Raw genomic sequence first — 20,315 nt, 5'->3', positions numbered from 1 at the left:
TCTTAGAATTACTATATGCTTAGGGATCAAACTCAGGATTCAATTTTGTAAATAGAATAATTTTGTATTTTTGTAAATAATGATCTGATTTTTTTTTTACAATCATATTCATTTAACTATATTGTATAAAATAGAAGCTAGTTAGGTAAAGATGGTATCGTGATGCGAATGGTGTTCGCACAGCTCATATAAATTGTATTTTACTAAACTGATACAAAAGTAACAATACATATGTGCATTAATTCGTAGCTACGATCACTTGTTGCCGCTACGAAATATCGTAGCTGCTACAAACTCTCGTAGCCTTCGTAGCAGTCGTTGTAGCAGTATTATACAATATTTTGTTAATAAAAATTGTACAAATGTATTTATTCGGTTTAGTCAATCGATTTTTAATAATAATGATTTTTATTCAAGTAACAGAAAAGGCATTTTTGAACACAATTGATATTAAATAATTGTTATATAAGAAAAAAAAACGGATGCAATATTAATCCTGCGAGGAAACGACCAAAGATATTCCACCGACTCTAAAAAGCAATATTCCTTTGATCCCCAAAAAAGAACTGATATTGTCCTCAAACTTATAACAATAGTTTCAATAAACATAGTTTCCCCATTTACACATTACCAACTTTCATCCACTCCAAATAAAATATGAACTTATTTGATTATTTTGTTCCATAAAGGTCAGAGGTGGAAATTTTATTTAGCCAAGTACTGGCCGAAAATAAAAATGAATAAGTCATGAATGGCCACGAATGAAATACAAATTTCGAACACTATAATAGTAAACACGTGATCTAAATTCAACTGTGTTCAAGCGTGTATGAAGCGCGTTGCTACACAAATGGCCATATTATAAAAATATATATTTTTTACTTTATTTAGGTAAGAATCCAGTGACATTATAAATTGCTAAGCTAAACTTATATTAAACTAGCGGCCCGTTCCGGCTTCGCTCGGGTAAAAACATAATAAATTATACACCTAAACCTTTCTCAGGAATCACATTATCTATTGGTGTAAACAACATGAAAATCTGTGCAGTAGTTTTTGAGTTAATCGCGAACAGGCAGACAGACGCTGCAGAGGATTTTATTTTATAATATGTAAGGATAATATATGAAAGTAACCACACAACTGTCTTTGTTGGCAATGGATTATATAAATAAATAATTAATTAATCACTGTAATTGATCAATTTCACGATTTTATATTTTCACTTTTCATTAAAATGTTAAATATATTTGACACGGCAATCAGAATTTTATACAATCAAGAGTAATATAGAAATGCTATTTTTGTGTCTTTATTCGATAGAACGGACTTCCTTAACGGGCCAAATCTTTGCTAATTATGAAAATACCACAATGACAGCTGCAGTTTATATCAACTACATAAAAGGTGTTCAATGTAGAGTTGTCCATCACTTTCTAAGTTTCGAACTCGAGTTCCACGTCACCGGCATCGTCCATTAACAGTCAGTAATTCAAAACAGATCTTAACGTCGGAAATTAATCACGAAATCAGAAGTGGGAGCATTGTTTGTCGCGGCCAAGTTTCTTGTGGGAGAGATATAAAAACTTTGGAGGAGTTATTATTATTGAATGAATGATTTTTTTATTTATAAGTAACAGTATATAATTAATAATATATAATTAATAGTTCGTCAGGTAGAAATACATAGTTGTAGCGTGTGGTCCCGCCCTGTAATAGGACCACTCCAAACCCTTCCGTGGATGTCGTACGAGACCACTAAGGAATACGTGTCTTAACAGCTGATAGGAAACAATAGCATCCCCAAACAGGGTTGACGTCAAGCAGGCAGCCTATTGTAATAGCATAGCCAAATCTACAAAATTTAATTCTTGATTTTTTACGCGAACCCTGATCTTTGGGCATCACATCTCCGAATACAGCGGGAACACGCGAGGATGACGAAGAGACATTCTTGTTAATTACATATTTAAAAAATGTATTTTGAGTAGATATTCTATAATGCAAATTGAAGCATTTGATTCTACATACCATTATTTCACAGTTGGCACAACCAGCTAAAATCGCACGAACATAAACATGTCTATATCATTACTCTCAACTTTCTACACTCCAAGACTTGGCCCACTCCTTTAATAAAAGTTATGGTAATGCGGCCTGCCCGCGCTGAGAATTATCTGTTCGTTTGCGAATATATAATAACATCGCCGAGACTTTATTGGAATAAATTTACATAGCACCGAATAATAATACGCCTCCACTCCCGATTCGATTGGGCGCGCTTACATATTTATCAGATGATTGTGTCTTGGAAATAAAGTATTGTTTCGTTTGTAAAACGAGACACGTGTTAGGACTTCTTCTCGTGTAAAAAAAAAAGATCTCATTATGTTGCCAAAAACTTGGCCCATGTTTCAATAACTATAAAGTATTTATTTGAATTTTTGGAGTTCACAGATACGACCATTTATAATATTAGTATGTTAACAAAAACTGCTCGTTTTTACATGACTTGAATTGTTTCCTTTGAAAGTATGTATTTTTAGAGACATGACTTATTTTTTCACGCTGTAATTATATTATACCGTCAATTTTATATGATCTGAATCTGTGTATATTGATGGTTGACAAGCTCCAACTGAAAAAGAGATCTAATAAAACGATAGGAAGCAACAAGTTACCTCTCACGTTGATGATTTGATGATCTGTCCAATCGATTTCGCAATAGTGACCACTTCAACTATTAGCGTTTGCCGCTTGAAAATTACTTATGTAGCCAATTTTTGCGGCGAAACTCCATACACAGTAAAGGCACTGTGCGAACCAGAATATACGATCCCTACTCCCATCGCTAGTGAATATAACATGTTAGGTATTGTGTAACAATGTCATATTTTTGGTCTAGTTGGTGATCCACCACCAATGCGGAAACGGGCGTTTGGACGAAGGCGAGGAGTGCGACTGCGGGACCATCGCTGATTGCCAGAACTTGAACCCCTGCTGTGACCCCTTCACGTGTCGACTGACGAAAGAGGCCCAGTGTGCTTCGGGTGAATGCTGTGAGAGGTGTCAGGTGAGACAGTTAGTTATGATAGTTTATCCCTTAGTTTTAGTAGGTTCCTAAGATGTAAACCCAGCTGTGAACTCTTCTGGCAGAACTAAGGTGGCTCTGCTTGCTTTAAGCATTACGCAGTGAAAATGTCCGGTAAATAATGTAGATCGAACGGTGGTGAACATAGAGTAGAGAATACTTGTAGATTTCTGAAATCTGAAACCTTGTTTGATCCCTTCATCGGCAGATTGGCTATAAGGTCTGTGTTCTTCTGGAAAATACTGGAAGAGGTGCCGATAAGGTCAATTTAAAACACCTAGAACCTTTAGAGTTGTTAGTATTTATCTAATTACATACCAATTTCAGTTAAAACCCCGCGGGGTGACTTGCCGTGACGCGACGAACGAATGCGACCTTGAAGAAACCTGCACCGGTCTCTCTGGGACCTGCCCTCCTGACGCACATCGGAAGAACGGAGAAGCGTGTGACGATGGCAAGGGTTACTGCTTCTCGGGTCAATGCCCGACGCTGAACCTACAGTGCGAGAGGATCTGGGGACCAGGATCTGACGGCGCTGATAAGGAATGCTTCGAGCAGTTCAACTCCAAGGGAGCCGTGACGGGACATTGTGGAAAAGACAATAATGGGCATTACATGAAATGCGAAATTGAGTGAGTATTAATTTGATTTTTCTCCAGTTTTTAGATTTACGTCTGAATGTGATGAAAATAATTTAAATTTCACTCCATTAGAATGTCAGTATGATGAAATTGGTTAGTGTTTAATTGGTCTGAGCAGATTTAAATCATATTTATTTTATTTTCGGGAACATACGTTTTCACGCTATAAAGTACGTAGTATAAGAATGTGTCCATCGACACTATTAAGACACTATTAAGAGGGATGGCACTATGTTCATTTATGTCATTGTGTCTGTATTTACCACGGAATTAGCAGGTACTCCGTACAATTTACACTTTGGTTGTCAGAAAAACGTGTACGCCATTTTGTCTAGACGTCAGCGGCGCGCCGGTTAAATTGAACTTCAAAATTGACGGCTGCACTTCACCCTAATATTTTTGTCACTCCCACTACGGTTTAATATACTATCAAGTGCAATATACAACATATTATGTGTCGCAGGAACGTACGTTGCGGTTCACTCCAGTGCCAGCAAGGGAACAGGTATCCCGTGGTGCAGGGCCTGGACGAATATTACACCAGAACGGTTATCGTGGTCAAAGGCAATGAATTCGAGTGCAAGTGAGTCCATAAACTTTCGCGTTTCATTATTAGAAGAACGTCTGCCGTCATTAGAATTTCTAATTTTAAATTCTAGTGTTGTATTTATTAATAACTTACATGTTTTGAATTACTTCTGTTTACGTTAATGTACGTGTATTAAATTTGTTTCTGTTTGTAATACCCTGTTAAAGTAATCATTGTGAGTTCTTTTAAAAAGTATAGGTATATAAGTTTAGGCTATATCTCAGTCAAGATACACATTTGTGCTTCGTATATATTAATTAAAGATCCTTTAAAATTCCATACCTAAAAGAAAGTTATTCTTTATATCATAAAATACATTTGTAAAAAATTGTATATCATTCTCATTCAATTATCTATAGACATTTCAAGAAAGAGAAGAAGAGAGAAGAGTTTTATTATTATTATACAAAAAATGTGAACTTATTCACCCAAGAGAAGAGTCACATTTTCGGATATGTAACATTTAGAGAAGTTTTTAAAAAACAGTTTTTTTTTGTAATAAGAACAATTTTGACGATTGACTTTGAGAAAAAATGGTATTAAAAATCTTTATAGCCAGTTTTATTCATTGACGATCATCGCAAAAATTTTATATATATATAGACAAGACTTTAATAATGATGACATACAATGTAAAATTTTCCAGGGCAACAACCGGTCTTCCGAAGCCCTCGGAGATCGGGCCGCACGGTCTGGTCCGGGACGGCACGCCGTGCGGCGACAACCTGGTCTGCGTCAACCAAACCTGTACCTCCATCTTCCCGTACATCGACCACACCAAGTGCCCCACAGACCATAACAACAATGAGTGCTCTTCTAAAGGGGTGAGTTTTCACGCTTGCTCTTTTAATTTTTCCGCTCCGATGCGTCATGTACCGACTTTTTTTTTTCATCTCATTACTAAGAAAGAATTATTTATTTGCGAAATATTAATAGGTACTGCAAGCAATTGACACCAACAACGACACGTTACCGACTTTCCATCATCCCAATATTTAAAGAAATAATTATTTATTTGTGAAATATATACATGCAACATATGTTCAATACATAAAAAGAATACATATGTTTTGATGTTTAAATTTATTATTAGTAGAATAAGATTCCACGGTATCATATATAAATAGATAACTAAAGTATTAAAACTTCGGTGTTGCCATTATCCTGCGTCAGAGTGTAACATAATTCCGTCACTTTTTAATAGTTTGAGTGCCAGCACGCGCGGCTCCGCTCAATTTTTAACAATATCAGGCCGTAACAGGTTTAGCCAACGGTATCCAATTTACTGGTATAAAATTCAGCAATATATATTTCTTTTTTATTGTCATAACTTTTTTTGTAGCTAACGTAAAGCCCGGGCAACTGGCAACATATTTTTTGACGCTTCCATATTCAAATTGCGAATTCGGATGTGTGCCACAAAATATATCGGCAAATGAGGAATACGACTATGAAGAAACATAGTATAAAACAAAGTCGCTTCCCGCTGCCCGTCCCTATGTATGCTTAAATATTTAAATTGACGCAACGGATTTCGATGTGTTTTTTTAAATAGATATGGTGATTCAAGAGGAATAATTAGGTATATAATTTATTATGGTTTTACACGAGCGAAGCCAGAACGAGCCGCTAGTCCTTACATATTGTAAAACAAAATCCTCTGCCGCGTCTCTCTCTGTTCTCGATTTCTGTTATCTGTTCGCGATAAACACAAAAACTACTGCACGGATTGTCATGCGGTTTTCACCAATAGATAGTGTGATTTCTGAGGAAGGTTTAGGTGTATAATTTATTGTGTTTTTATCCGAGCGAAGCCGGGACGGGCCGTATATATCAAATGACTGATGATAATTATTTCGACCGATGTCCAACACGCAAGTCCTTTATGAGATAACACCAATTGGCTTAACTTCGTTTAATTTCAACGCATATTTGCATACAGGTAATATCCGTCCAAATTGAAAATGTCAGTGAACCGGTGGAATGGACAAATAAAATTGGCATATTCTATTTGTTTATGGTCGGATTGCGCGCTGTGGTCACTGCATTTTATCAATTATACACAACAATAAACTGCTTCATTAATATTAAAATGTTTATCGTAACATGCATCGTTCATTTTAAACAGAATAAAAGTTATTTTTTTCTTTATATTTGGTTCTTTTTGGTTTTGAAACTAAATATTTCGATTCGTCGCCTTTTGACCACATCGATTGTTTGTTGTTAATTACTTTAAAAGATGTGAACACAATATATATTTTTTTACAAAATTGTGTATATTTCAGAAACGACTTAACCGATTTTGTTGCACCACGAACTCAAAAATGCTATTGACAGTTCCTACATACCTTTTAAATTTCATCAAAATTAGGGCAACTGTTCGAAAGTTATCGCGTTACAAACATACATACATGAAATGGATTTTTCCCGAAGTTGATTTGTAGACCACGCTCGCTTCGCTCGATCGCTCAAAAAATCTGCTATATGCATATTCTGGTCGAGAATATGAATATAGGATGCATCGAAATGGAGCTGCTCAACTCGGGCCCGCAAATCTGATTGCGCGCGTCCGATGTTACACGAGCGGCATCTGATTTGCCGCCCCTGCCTGTACAATCGTGTTACGCCTGTTTTCTTATTGAGGAAATCTACTGAATTTTATCTAAGCGTTGATTGGTAAAAGGATTTTCGGAGACGATTGCAAAAATTGTGAATTTCTTTTAATATTTCAAATTCTCTGCCCGTCTGATTGATAGATTGAATTGAGCCAGGACAATAGTAATTTGAAAGATACATACAATAGACAATGCTTTACTAATCTGTTTTCCGAGCGATTTGCAAGATTTGATAGACATAATCGGCGTGTGGTTCCGCCCTAGAACAGGACCACCTATATTCCTCCCTTATGTATGTCTAACGAAGCGACTATTATAGTAACTAATAATAGTTATTTTTATTGTGGTTTTACCCTGGCGATGCCGGGGCAACGCTAGTCTTTAATAAATTGTAACTAGTGGAACTTCTAATCCACAATTCCAATACTCGAAAATTAACTGCTCAAATTCGAGTCAGACTTAACGTATATAATGAGACGGAGCAAGTTCCGCGAAGTTTCACACAAATCCGCGAGCCGTGATTAGCTACGAACCTGTTCCGACCTAGTACGTACCTAGTACACGTACGAATACCTGTTCCGCTACTTGTAACTCCGAGTACTCTGACCAACTTCACTATTCGGACAAACATTTTAGATAATATTCGAATTTCAAACTTTGTGAATTTCGACTGTAATGTCTGTGCGTTTTGGAACTGTATTATTATAAAGATATTTCACATTGTTATTATATCTGTGGCAAAGACAGCACTAATATTTTAAATGAGAAATTTTGTGTGGATGTGTTTATGTATGTTTGTTACTCTTTCACGCAAAATCAGATCACTATATAGGGGTCTCAAACTTTATTGTTTCTGAAAAAGACACATGATAAATTCATTCGGGTGCAGACGCGGGCGTTATTGACCGAGCGAGCGAAACGAGCGAGCTCTACTTGGGGCAAAAATACATTTTTTGTATGTATGTATGTCTGTAACGCGATAACTTTCGAACCGTTGGTTTGATTTTGATGAAATTGAAATGGTATGTAGGATTTCTTAATAGAAATTTTAACTTCGTGTAACAACAAAATAGGTTAAGTCGTTTTTGAAATATTATCTATTATATAGTATCTTTAGTATTGCACCTTGGGATGTCGACGCGTGACGACGAAAAGTATTAAAGCGGATCCTGGGCTCCGGCGTTCTACGGCTATGGAAGAAACCGGGAAAACGCTCAGATATGAGAGCGTACGAGTATGTGAGAGCCTTGATTATGGATAGTATTGCGCGTACACTACATCTACGCTATCGACATAGTCCTATCGATATTCTAATTGAATTTCGCAGTCTACTATCGATAGTTCCACTGTCGATAGTTTGACGTGACTAACTGGAAGTTTCTCGTATCCGTGACTTGCGATCTGCACCTGTTTCCAGATAGAAGGAAACAATTATATTGTTACACTTTACTTGGGGGATGTGAAACTTTTGTTCATTTCACCCCCCGGGGCTTCGCTCCCGTAAGAATTACGGGATAAAAGTACTCTATGTGTTATTCCAGGTTATTATTCTACCCGTATACCAAATTTCATAACAATCCGTCCAGTAGATTTTGCTTGAAAGAGTAACAAACAAACATATACATATAGGTAAATCCTCACAAACTGTCGCATTTATTAATATTACTAGTTGTTCGCCGCGAACATAGACCTCGCGAACACAATAAATTTTCACAAAATTTTGAATATTTCAAAAACGACTTAATCTAATTTGTTGCAACACGAACTTAAAAATTCTATTGACAGATCCTACATACCTTTTCAATTTCATCAAAATCAGACCAACGGTTCGAAAGTTATCCCGTTACAAACATACACGCAAAAAATGTATTTTTTGCCCCAAGTAGATTAGCAGAGCTCGCTCGTTTCGCTCGCTCGGTCAATAACGCCCGCGTCTGCACCCGCCTGAATTACTCATGAATCTTTTTCAGAAACAATAATGTTTGAGACCCCTATATAGTGATCTGTTTCTCCTTATAATCAATCCAGCTCCGGACGTACAGTCCGATCTATGTCCTCGCTATAAGGTATTAGCAGAATCAATTTAGCTGAGAAAGCTACTACAAATTGCAGTGGTATAATAGCCACAAATTCGATGAATGTATAATTTGGAGAGGAGCCAAACTGCCCCGCAGTCATCTCGGATTAAAAACGATTGTACTTGACCATAGATTGAAAATAATGTTGTTTTTTAACTCTGAAACATAAATATCAGTGTTGCAGATAGTCATCTCAATGACTTATCTGTTTTGCTTAATAAAAACTTAAAATGATATGAATATAAAAAAACGCTTAAGTTGATAATGCTAATTAATTGGTAAAATTTAAATTTTCCGTCTTGTGGTTTGCAAAAATGACACATCGTTTTTCAACCCAATGGGGTCAGGATGTGTCGAGAATTCGATGAGCTGATACATGGTAACGTTGATCTTGACATTTTTCTCAGTGAAAAAAATCTTTAAACATAGCATTGAATATGTGATTACAAGAAATTTATTTTGTTCTTCTGTGTACAAAATCAAAATCAAATAATGATTTGATTTGATGAAGTGCCTGTGAAGGCCTAATTTCTGAATAAATGTATTCAGAAATTAGGCCTTCACAGGCACTTTTTCACGTCATATTCTAAGTTAAATGATGTTTACCAAAGCTACAAACTACTAGCATCTCGGAACGACCACTGCTGAGAAGAAATGCCGAAAGAAACTCATTCAAACAGTGTTGGTTCCTATTGTGCCAGAAGGGCTTAACATTTTTTAAATATAAATTTATGTATAATTTTTAATTTACACTTTATTGGATTATATATTAGTTTGATAATTATTGTTAAGTCAATATTCTGTACTTCATTGTCTGTAATCTGTTTGTGTGCCTTTTAAATAAAATAAAATAAAAATAAAAATTGATTTGTATTATAATCGAATAAACAAAGGTCTAATTCTTTGTTTTTATGTAATTGTGTTGTGTTTTTCATTTAATTTTTTCGTTTCATTTTTAATCGAATTGCCTAAGTATCCCAATCCCAAGTGATATTGTTATAAATGCGAAAGTATTTTATTTATTTATTTATGTACACAACATAAAAGTGTAAATATAAAACTTACAAATGGGAAACTAAGTACAAAGGTACTACTTATTTCTAAGTATAGAAATTTCTTCCAGTAGACGCGTGAAAGAAAAATAATAAAAATATATATATACGTTTGTTTGTTACCTCTTCACGCATTATCTACTGGAGCGATTGTTATGAAATTTGGTACACAGGTAGAAAACAATCTGGAATAATACATAGGGTACTTTTTATCCCGAAATTCCCACGGGAGCGAAGCCCCAGGGCGCGGCTAGTTATATGATAAATCTAGTTATTTTGTGTTAATTCTGACTTAATAAACATTGTCAACAACAACAAAGTTTCAATACCGGTTTTTTTTTTACTTTACTTATAAGAAACTAGCTATTGCCCGCGGCTTCGCCCGCGTGAATTTTTCATACATGATACAGAAATTATTTTCATACATACTTTTATCCAACCCCCAATTAATAAAAAAAAATACCCTATGTTTGAACGGGGGTCTTTAACTACATGCATACCTACCCAATTTCACCACGACCAACAGACAGACAGACAGATTAACGTTCAGTTTTTCAGAGTTTTTTTTTTTTTTTCAAATATATTGATGCGAAAAGCTTCACACTCACTACAGCATCCTGATTCCCTGAAAAGTAATTCGATAAATCTGAATATGCTAAACTCCAAACGGCCCAATTAAAGTTTGTCCCCAAACTCGGCCCATATTAGGGTGCAAGTGGGGACAAATTCTTGTATGGATGGTAGCGGCGTAAGAGGCGTAACCGCCCAGGGTGTTAGATACAAAAAGACACCCAATGGTTTCGAACGATCTAATTTTCACACATCCGCCCTAGAATTTCAATCAATCAAGATATTTATTTGGGAAGTATGTACAGTAAGAGTAACAAATGACTAATAGCTTGAAGATAGTAACAATGTTTAATTAGAATAAACGCAAGCATGCCCAGCGATACTGTTAGTTTCTACTATTTTTGAAAATCACACCCTAAAACTGCAAATAGGGGCGTCCTGCTGAAATTTCGCCCATAGCACTTGAATTGTAAAATCCGGCAATTTGTGTGGACGATCCTTTTTACTCCCGACTTAGCGTAATTAAATCAGGACTTCGTATAATTTCGTGTTTTGGCGGGAATAATTCTCGTTCAGAGTGCCGAGTGAAATTTAAATTGATGTGTCGTTTCCAAAACGGGTCAAGCGCGAAACGATTTTGGTACATGGATTCTTTTTTTATCTATGACTTTTTGGGATTTTTTTATGTTATGTCCCGCGTTTGACGAAATTTTCCCGCTTTTTTTACCCATTAGGTTTCAATATCTGGCAACGCTGTTGGCCATTAACATAAAAGAAATAAAAACGTTAAGAATGATCATAGTACCTTACATAGCTATACCTAATGGTATAGCTATGTTAGGTGGTAGGGTAGTCTCAGGGTAGGTTGGAGTTGAAATAGGCAAAGCCAGACTGTTGTATAATAGTATAATTGATAAGTAAAATACAGACCCTTCAAGGGTCTATAAATAATTTAAGATATTTTATTATATATATATTTTATTATTATTACACCGTACTGTATGGTACGTGCCGATATCGTTATGGTAATGAATGAGTCCAAATGTGATTTCAAAATATCAAGTGGAACAATAATTTAAAATTTTGAATTTAGAATGAAAGAAATAAAATACATGCCAGCGCGCGCGCGATATGACTAAAGAGGTCATAATGCGTGGCGTTACAGCCATCTGAGTTATAAACATATTATAAACTTTGGCATCTATCTGATTTGAACCCGTTGATCCTTGGGGAGCCACCTGGGCTCGGATTGCTTCTGAATAGAAGAAAGAATAATAAAATAAAAAACTGTTTACTATTTTTAACTACACACTTCCAGGCCCGAACAGTACTGACTAAGTCTAATAAAGTTAACTGAAAGGATCAATCGTAAAAGAATAAGAAGGAAACATTTTAAACTGTCCATTCTGGTCCCATGGACAGAATCAATATAGTCTTTATTTTAAAAACTCCCCGACAGTCAATATTAATTTGGCTACAACTTTTGAATGACTTAAACGATTTTAATCAAACATATAATAAATAAATTAGCTATCAAATAAAAAAAATCGTAACCAAGTCGGTTCAGTGAGGTTCAGGTTAGCTACGATATCACGTAAACAGACAGACAGACAGACTAGACTAGGGGTTTAAAACAAAGTCGCTCTCAGCCTGTGTCCGTTGCAGTTTTCACTATTGTTTAGATAATTTATCATCTAAGTACTATTATACCGTGCGAAACTGGGCTGGGTCGCTAGTTTTATACACAATTGTAAATTATATGAAATGATAGATTGGATATAAGTGCAAGTCAGAGGCGTGCAGGTGCCGTGTTATCTGTAAAAATTGCATAAAAATCACGTTTGTTTTATGGAAGCCCCCTTAAACATTAACCTTGGTCTAATTTTTAAATATATAATATATCACATCTGTGAAAATTTCAGTCAGTAGACTATTTGTTACCTTCATTAAATATCGTAAATAAGTCAAATATCATTTTCATGTTTTTCTTCTAGCCTGTTGTTCCCACCGCTGGGCATTTTTGGAAGAAGGAACGGGAGGCCTTTGCCCAGCAGTGGGACACAATAACAGACCAGAAGAATATATATTTACTTGTAAAATATGTATAGGTACAGCGAATCGAAATAATAAACAACAAGTTCACGAACGATGTGCATTCTGCACAGTTTTGTATGTTTCGACCGCCAAAATGACATTAATCATACTGCAATTATCACACATCTGTCACTCAATTAACGTGCGATGATTACCGAATGGATTACCGCTGTAATTCATCAGTGATTACACGTCATTGAGGATCTATCGCTGTATTGTCATTTATAGTTAGTTTAGTTCCATTTTTTGTTTTGCAAATACTCGACAGGCTTCATGTTGTACCAAACTGTTAACAGTGTGCCAATTGCTAAAAGAACTGATGTATATTTGAATAGCAAGAAACATTTTGAATTGATATAACAATGTAACGATATATTAGCTGTATGTTCATATAAATTTTTAACTTCCAACCATTTTGGGGGTCAATTTAAACAATTATTTTAACAAAAATATCATCTTTGCCACATGATTTTATTGTCGTCAGTGAGATCTTGTTGCATTAAAAGCGAGTTACATTGTGCATGTCACAATATCATAACAACCTACTGATGCGACGGACGTGGAAAATTTCAACTCTGTAGGACAAGCGATTGGAGAGGTGAAATTTAAAGTACAAGAAATTCACAGTAAACGAAATCAAGATTTCAACTTTACATTTTAATATCGTAACAGCAGATAGGCAAGTTTGTATGGGTGAATCTTTGTATTTACGTATTCTGAGTTAAGATCACGTACCGTTTACAACATCAAAAGATTTTCATAGACAGCAATAATTCGCTGGCAACTATGAAAACGAAACTAAGTAGGTAGGCCACTGAGGGCGTCGATAAAAGTTGCGAGGTACCAAGGTTACATGTCATGATTCAACACCAAAAAAAAAGTCACACTAATATAATTATTTGCTTAATTCCAGTTATGCTCAAACCTGAACAAATGTGTGTGCAACCGTGGCTGGACAGGTCCAGACTGCTCGCACCCGGACGCCCTGCCCCCGTCCCCCACCCCGTACGTCCCGGACAATTCCACCAAGGCCGCATACAACATGACCAAGAAGGAAACACCGTATGGTGAGTCAACCCCAGTATCAGATAGGACGGCACATTCACACGAATACGACGACATAAGCACACGAAATTTTATTTTTTAACTCAGTCGAAACAATTAATATTCGCAGTAGTTTTTCGAAAGTATGGTTGTTTTACTTGAAACAACTAATTAACTGTCTTGCAAAGAGTTGAAAATATAATGTCCAATACTCAACGGCCCGCACTAAGCTTGTATCGCGGGTCCGATGGACACAAACACAGAAACAGACGCAACACACCCAGAACCGCAGACAAACATCTGTGATCACAAGTTCCAAATCGAACCCAAGGGATTTACCACTAAGAAGAAGAAGAAATTAGACACAATACACTCAGTGCGAAATACTAATCTATTACATATAACAATTGTATCAATTTTAGGCACAAGAACGCATAATCAAACACAATTTGTATAGCTTTTGTGTGTTTAAGTTTCCATCCTGATTTATCTATGAAATTTACATAGCTGATTCAAAGAGTTTTTGCTAAAAAACAGCCTCGATTGCCTATATTTACTACAAGTTACTTTCCCTACATTATAACCAATACCATAATCTCAAACTTTATTTTTCCTCAATTTACTAATCTTAACATTACACAACCCATACTCTATGTATATTCTTATGATTTCAGGTGTCTATACTTTCCATTTATCCTTATATTGTTAAAAAAAAATTGGCCAAACAATTCCGAGCACTGCTTCTAAATTAAAAAAAAAAATAGTAACAAAGGAGAATGCGCGGGTTTCATAGTAATTCATCCCAGCACCGGCGCAAAAGATTCTTATCTTAGATATTTATATACTTTATTAGCGTTATAACCCAATATACGCGATATCCCCAAACGCAGTCAAACTAGAAAAATACGTTTAAATTTTCTCAGACGAAAAATTTTATTCGACGATATAAACAAATATGGAATAAAATATTGAACAATTGATTTACGTATCTTTCGTAATTTTAATTGATATTCTTTCGTATTATACTAAATATTTGGCTATATGACAAAATGTGGGCATCCCGCAGTGCCACGTCCCCGTCGAGACGAGCGCAAACTGGAACTGTGTCGGTTCCTCCTCGTATCAGAAAATGCCTGGATAAGCACACCTTGTACATTTAGGTAAATTTACTTCTAGTTTAACCTAAAAATATAATCAAGATAATAAAGGAATGATGATACTCTTTCTTTGTTTCTATCATTGAAAAAAAAAATCATCTATATCAAGGCATTTTCATTAGTTTGACTGCGATTAGTAAAACCGCTTATATTGATTATAATGCACGTGTACAATAATATCCTGATAGGTTAAATTTATTAACGCTGACGCTGGGCATTTCCGCCCATTCGCCCTCGGAATGCAAAATTTGTGACCGAAAAATTAAAAAGTAAACGGTAAATTTAATTTGAAATTTCGAACGTGTTGTTTCTTTATGGTCCTTCGTTGCGATTGGTAAGCATTGCTCGGTGAGGGCGTGGCTTTGAGCGCGGGCGGCGCCGGCGCACTAACGCGGGGGACCCTCTCTTGCAGATCAACACGGAGGGGATAAATTGAGCACCGTGATCATGGTGGTAATATTGCTAGTGGTCGTCCTGTTCGTGTTCTTGGGGTTCGCCGGAACGGCGCACTGCTTCAGGTAACGACCGGTAATTCGGTGTTGTTGCACTGTATCTGTCGTGCCTGTCGTGCCTGTCGTGTCGTGTGGTTATCGTATCGTGTTGTGGACCCGCCGCTCGCTCGCCGGTGCCGGCCGCGCCCTTGACGTCACGTCACTGTTCGGGTGACGTCTCTCTCTGGTGGTTCTTGGGGTAGGGCGAGATGGTCTTTGAGATTGCGCTCAGCATATTTTGTTAATAACTAGTAGAAATAATGTCTGTTAAACTGATTGTTAAAAATCGTATATCGAGGAGAAAGTAATAATGTGATGTTATACAAAAAGAATTACATTCGTTCTGGAAACATATCTGCAAAGTTTGGTTCTTGTTATAGTGACGCACTATTTAAAGATAGAACATATTAAAGGTACTTTTTAAACTACTTGAACTAACCTAACTTCATAGTTAAATTTGAAAACTGGACTCCATAAATCAAAACACAGAAAATGGGAACTGCACTCCATGATCTCACTGGATCTACACAAGTTTCTTTCAATTTAAGAAACAATCCACCAATTCAATAACCAGCTATATATATTTAATTGTAATTATGTGTAATGGACTTGATGGTAGACATGTATCTTTAAATATAGATAAATTATCAATCAGTCCAGGGCGCTACTGAGCGCAACTCACGGACTGCCTCACCCTAAAACCTTCAAATCTCATTTACATGGAAACTTTATAAAACATACGCTAAAAACTCGGTGAATTTGCAACAATATATTATTATATATCAAGTCTTATCAATCATCTAGCAAGCGATCAGCTGTTTTCATGCAATTAAAGATCAGAGTATATGCTTTTTAACAATCAACGCTTTTTCCTTGATTTTGTAATTATATCTGTGGAGCCAGTGAGAAGTGCCGATGAATAAAGTTTCGATGTATGAGTTCTAGACCACTAGAGCGATATCGCCACTTGGCCACCACTGACGCCGTTCTGTTTGGGCACAGAGAACTACCACGGATCGAACACGGTGTTCCTCGTCGGGGTGCTCATGTCTGTGGTAGGGGGGGTATTCATAGTATTTGCCCTGAGCGCTCTCTGCTACAGGTCAGTCGTAGTACACAAAAACCTCTTCCTGTGCCTAAGGTTAGTGAGCAGAAAACAGACCAAAGGTAGACTTTAAGAAGAAATTTAAATCGTCACCTTCGTATACTTGTATGTTTTAGACGTTAGCGTTGGTGTTCTGTTTTTACGTCGGTTGGTTTTTGTTTTTATTTTGGAGTTTCGTTGTGTAGAGCTAGAGTTGGCGGGTGGCGCGTCGGCGCGTGTCGGCGCGCCACAACTGCATTTGATCTGTGGTTCTGTGTCCGCGCAGCGGCCGGACCGCCCCGCTGCCCGCCCCGCACGCCGCCGCGCGCGCCGCCGTCCGGCCGTCGCGCTGCATGCCGACAAGGCTTTCCTCGTTGTACTCGAGTAACACCTCGACTCAAACCCTTAAGATTCTGGGCTCTTGGATGTATGCATTGGCTTATGTGAACTGTGACTTGTTTTCGTTTCCTTTCTTGGTCGGAGGCCGCGTCGCCGGGCGCTGACGACCGCGGCCCGGCGGCGCGCTCGCGTCTATATCTTCCAAGATCATAAAACCAGTGAGCTAACAAGTAAAAGCAGATTACAGACACTGGCGTGGCTTCGACACGCGGTGGTTTATGGTTTAAGTTACCGACGGCCGAGGTATGTACACGGTGAACGTTGAAATTGGAGAAGATATAGATCGCTCGACACTATGTCACCAATCACTACCACTACCACTAAATTCTTACAAACTTTTGCACGAGAAGCGAATGTGCGATGCACGGATTCTTCTTTCAAGCAGCTCTGTCTAGTTAGAATCGCTATTGTTACTTTTAAGGATATACAGGATCTTTCTGGTAGGTAATAAATTAGATACAAATTACTTCGAACCATCATAATAATAAAAAAATATTAATTTAATAATATTGTATTTACTGGAAGGATTCTCACACATCACTAAATTAAGCTCAAACTCTTGATATATTTCCACATGACATCAATTCCCATGAGGAATGAAACGAAAAGCTAAATTCAGTCCAATCAAAAAGAAAAAAACTATTTCAATTAAAACATTGATTTATCCATATCCAAAAGCACCAGTCTTTGCTGTCAAATTTAAAGAGGAATGGAAGAAAAGATGACGATCTGGCACTTTAGAGTTGGCCGTTGTTCTTATCATTTATTTGGATTTGAAATGTCTTCAACTTTTGTTCCTTCCAATGCAATTGATTCTAATTCACTTCAATTCAATTTGCAAAGTAATCGGGGACGACGACACCGGCGAGCCTCGAAATTCTCAGCGAAGGTGTTTTCGATTCCGATAGCTATCTCCCGATTCCTTTCGTTTTTGTAAACGTAATCGATTGATCTGAGTGTGCGTTCCCACGCCACGCCTGCCCCAGGAGAAGGAGTACATTGCCAAAGTACGATCCTCCATATGCGAAGAAGCCTATTGCGAAGAGCTTTGCAGCTGGTTCAACGACCTCCAACAACTCCCAAGAGGACATCTCCCTGGACGGCGGGAAGATGCACTCCTTCAACAATACAGTCAGGTACAGTAATTACAATATCCATAATATTACTCTTTGTTTTTGATCCTCCTTCGTTATTGTCCAGTCTCATCATAACTATATCTAAAACTCCACTTATTTTAATATCTATCACTTTCGATTTAACCCAATCTTTTTGTTTTTCTACATTTCTAATGAAACTACTGTCAATAAATTTTCGAAAATTAACAGTAGCACTTTCTTCGCCCTGAACACAATTTGATTCCTGAAATGTGACTGGACTTAAACCAAGTATATCCAAATTAAAATTATCTTTCCTCTTTTAATGGATCTGGTGTTCTGAACAGAAACCTTTTAAGGTACGTCGAAGCTTCGTGGGTACCAGCTCCTCACCGCTATATTTTTTTTTCTCACTCACTCTCCCGCTTTCTCACGGCTTCCTAACGCTTTAAGGACAAGGTCTTAGGAGTTCGCTATTTTGGTGTGTTTCTAGTACGACCGAGCACAAAATGTCTTCGAGTTTTATCGACACGCTTTCTTGTATTTTTTGTCACAAATAGATTAAACTGTAGAAATCTTTAAGAGCGGGCGCACATACTTGTATACTATTGTTTTGTTATTGTCAAGAATTTTTATCAATCTTACAGTTAATTCTTTATCAGTATTTATACGCTCAATATTTAAATATTTATTATTATATTTATACGCTCAATCATCTTATTTTTCGACTTCTTTCTCTTCGAATAAGTATATTACAAATTAATCTAATTCAATGTGCGCCCGGGCTAAGGTCAATCAAAACTAATTTGCGTTTTGATTACACCTAAAATGGAGTTTAATAGTGGCTTAGTCAGAATAAACACTACAATAACTAGGTTCTCGCTTAATAGTCTCCATCACGTATTTTTATTACGACCTAAAGCCATCATTACTCCTGCAGCCGTGGAGATTCAAGAGTCTTCTTCAGACACGGAAACCACATGACTGGGGCTGGCAACACCAGTAGATATCCGTAAGTTATCATCTATAACTATTATTGTATTCATTATCATAAATTTTGCATCAATTACTTCAATTTGCACTTGCATATCATTGTAATTTGCTTTATTATGAACTAGAAGTATTATTTCCCCCTTATGTTTATTAAAATCATTAAGTACATTAATTTTTGCCATTAGTTATTTTGTAAAATTGTTTATATTATTTTCAATAATTATAACAATTGGGTGAACAAAATTATTAACAAAGGAGGATGCTAAAACAAATATTTTACTTTTTCTGATTATATTATTCTCAGTATTGTATATTTATTACAGAGATCACAACAAGATGAAGAGAGTTCACTCTGGTAGTGAAGATGAACCCACACATTCAGGTATTGGATTTTTATATTTTTGAATTACAATTTGAACTGAAATCAAAGAAATACTCGTCACCGAAATATAGAGTTAGAGCTACGTGATGCAATGGTATCTGGAAACTACTAGAGTTTATTTATGATGTATATTAAAAATAAATGAAGTACGTTCACGTCCACAAAAATCATGGATCAGAATTTGTTGCGTCCTGTCAGTGATTTTCCTTGTATTCATTTATTTTGAGTGCCAATTGCTTTACTTTTTGATACCATGTCGTATCGCGTACTTTTTCCTATATCTAGCTCTTGACTAACTTCTCCTTTTTATTTACTTTAATTTTCCTTCAATGATGTTTTTTTAAGTGATTGTGTCGTACCGTACCATTTGAAATAAGTATCTGACGTTTTAATAAATGATGAAAATATATTAACTTTAAACTCGCCACATTCTTTACCTTTTCACATTTAAATCTTTCACAAAATCAAAATTTAAAGTTCAAGTTGTAGTTCTGATCAGTCTGAGATCTGATTGTTGTTCAGTTGTTTTTATTATCTCCAGGATTGAAGTGTTACACAATTTTTGAATCGATTAATTTGTCGAATAAATTTAATAAAAGAATTCAAAATTCTTTATTTAAATTAGGATGATTATAGATCACTTATTGACATCAAAACCTTAGACTAAGTCTACTGCCGACTTTCAATGCAGGCATAGCAGGATGAATGCCTAATGAAACCTAATTTCAGGAGAAGAAGACATAGCCTTCATCGACGTAGCTCCCAACTCGATGTCGAAGCTTCCTGAGAAGGGGATCCTGAAGAAACACGGTTATGGTGCTGTAGACGGGAAGGACAAGTGGGCTGATGACTCGCAGTCGGAGCAGCTGGAAGCTGGGTCTCAGTCTGATGGACAGGAGCCGGCAGGGGCTGTAGCTGATATGGAATATAAGTTTAAGGTA

The 20,315-nt window shown here is 36.5% G+C and overlaps 1 protein-coding gene across 14 annotated transcripts in view; it reads left to right on the top strand.

The window, feature by feature from the left end:
- mmd (mind-meld) overlaps window positions 1–20,315 on the top strand; it is a 486,484-nt gene that overhangs the window by 459,365 nt on the left and 6,804 nt on the right. For 10 of the 14 annotated variants that reach the window (XM_053770021.2, XM_053770013.2, XM_053770018.1 and 7 more), the window contains 10 exons: window positions 2,906–3,073; window positions 3,419–3,723; window positions 4,196–4,315; window positions 4,968–5,145; window positions 13,644–13,797; window positions 16,425–16,563; window positions 17,892–18,041; window positions 18,940–19,011; window positions 19,316–19,374; window positions 20,104–20,312. In XM_053770021.2, coding sequence (XP_053625996.1) covers window positions 2,906–3,073; window positions 3,419–3,723; window positions 4,196–4,315; window positions 4,968–5,145; window positions 13,644–13,797; window positions 16,425–16,563; window positions 17,892–18,041; window positions 18,940–19,011; window positions 19,316–19,374; window positions 20,104–20,312 — 1,554 coding nt within the window. Of the gene's footprint in view, window positions 1–2,905; window positions 3,074–3,418; window positions 3,724–4,195; window positions 4,316–4,967; window positions 5,146–13,643; window positions 13,798–15,343; window positions 15,450–16,424; window positions 16,564–17,891; window positions 18,042–18,939; window positions 19,012–19,315; window positions 19,375–20,103; window positions 20,313–20,315 lie in introns of all 14 variants that reach the window. The other 4 variants (XM_053770029.1, XM_053770020.1, XM_053770019.2 and 1 more) reach the window with 3 other exon arrangements.

The sequence above is a fragment of the Plodia interpunctella genome, chromosome 3, assembly GCF_027563975.2.
Source record: "Plodia interpunctella isolate USDA-ARS_2022_Savannah chromosome 3, ilPloInte3.2, whole genome shotgun sequence".
NCBI classification, from domain to species: domain Eukaryota; kingdom Metazoa; phylum Arthropoda; class Insecta; order Lepidoptera; family Pyralidae; genus Plodia; species Plodia interpunctella.
The sequence above is the reverse complement of the archived record's forward strand: the minus strand, read 5'-3'. Positions and strand labels throughout refer to the sequence as shown.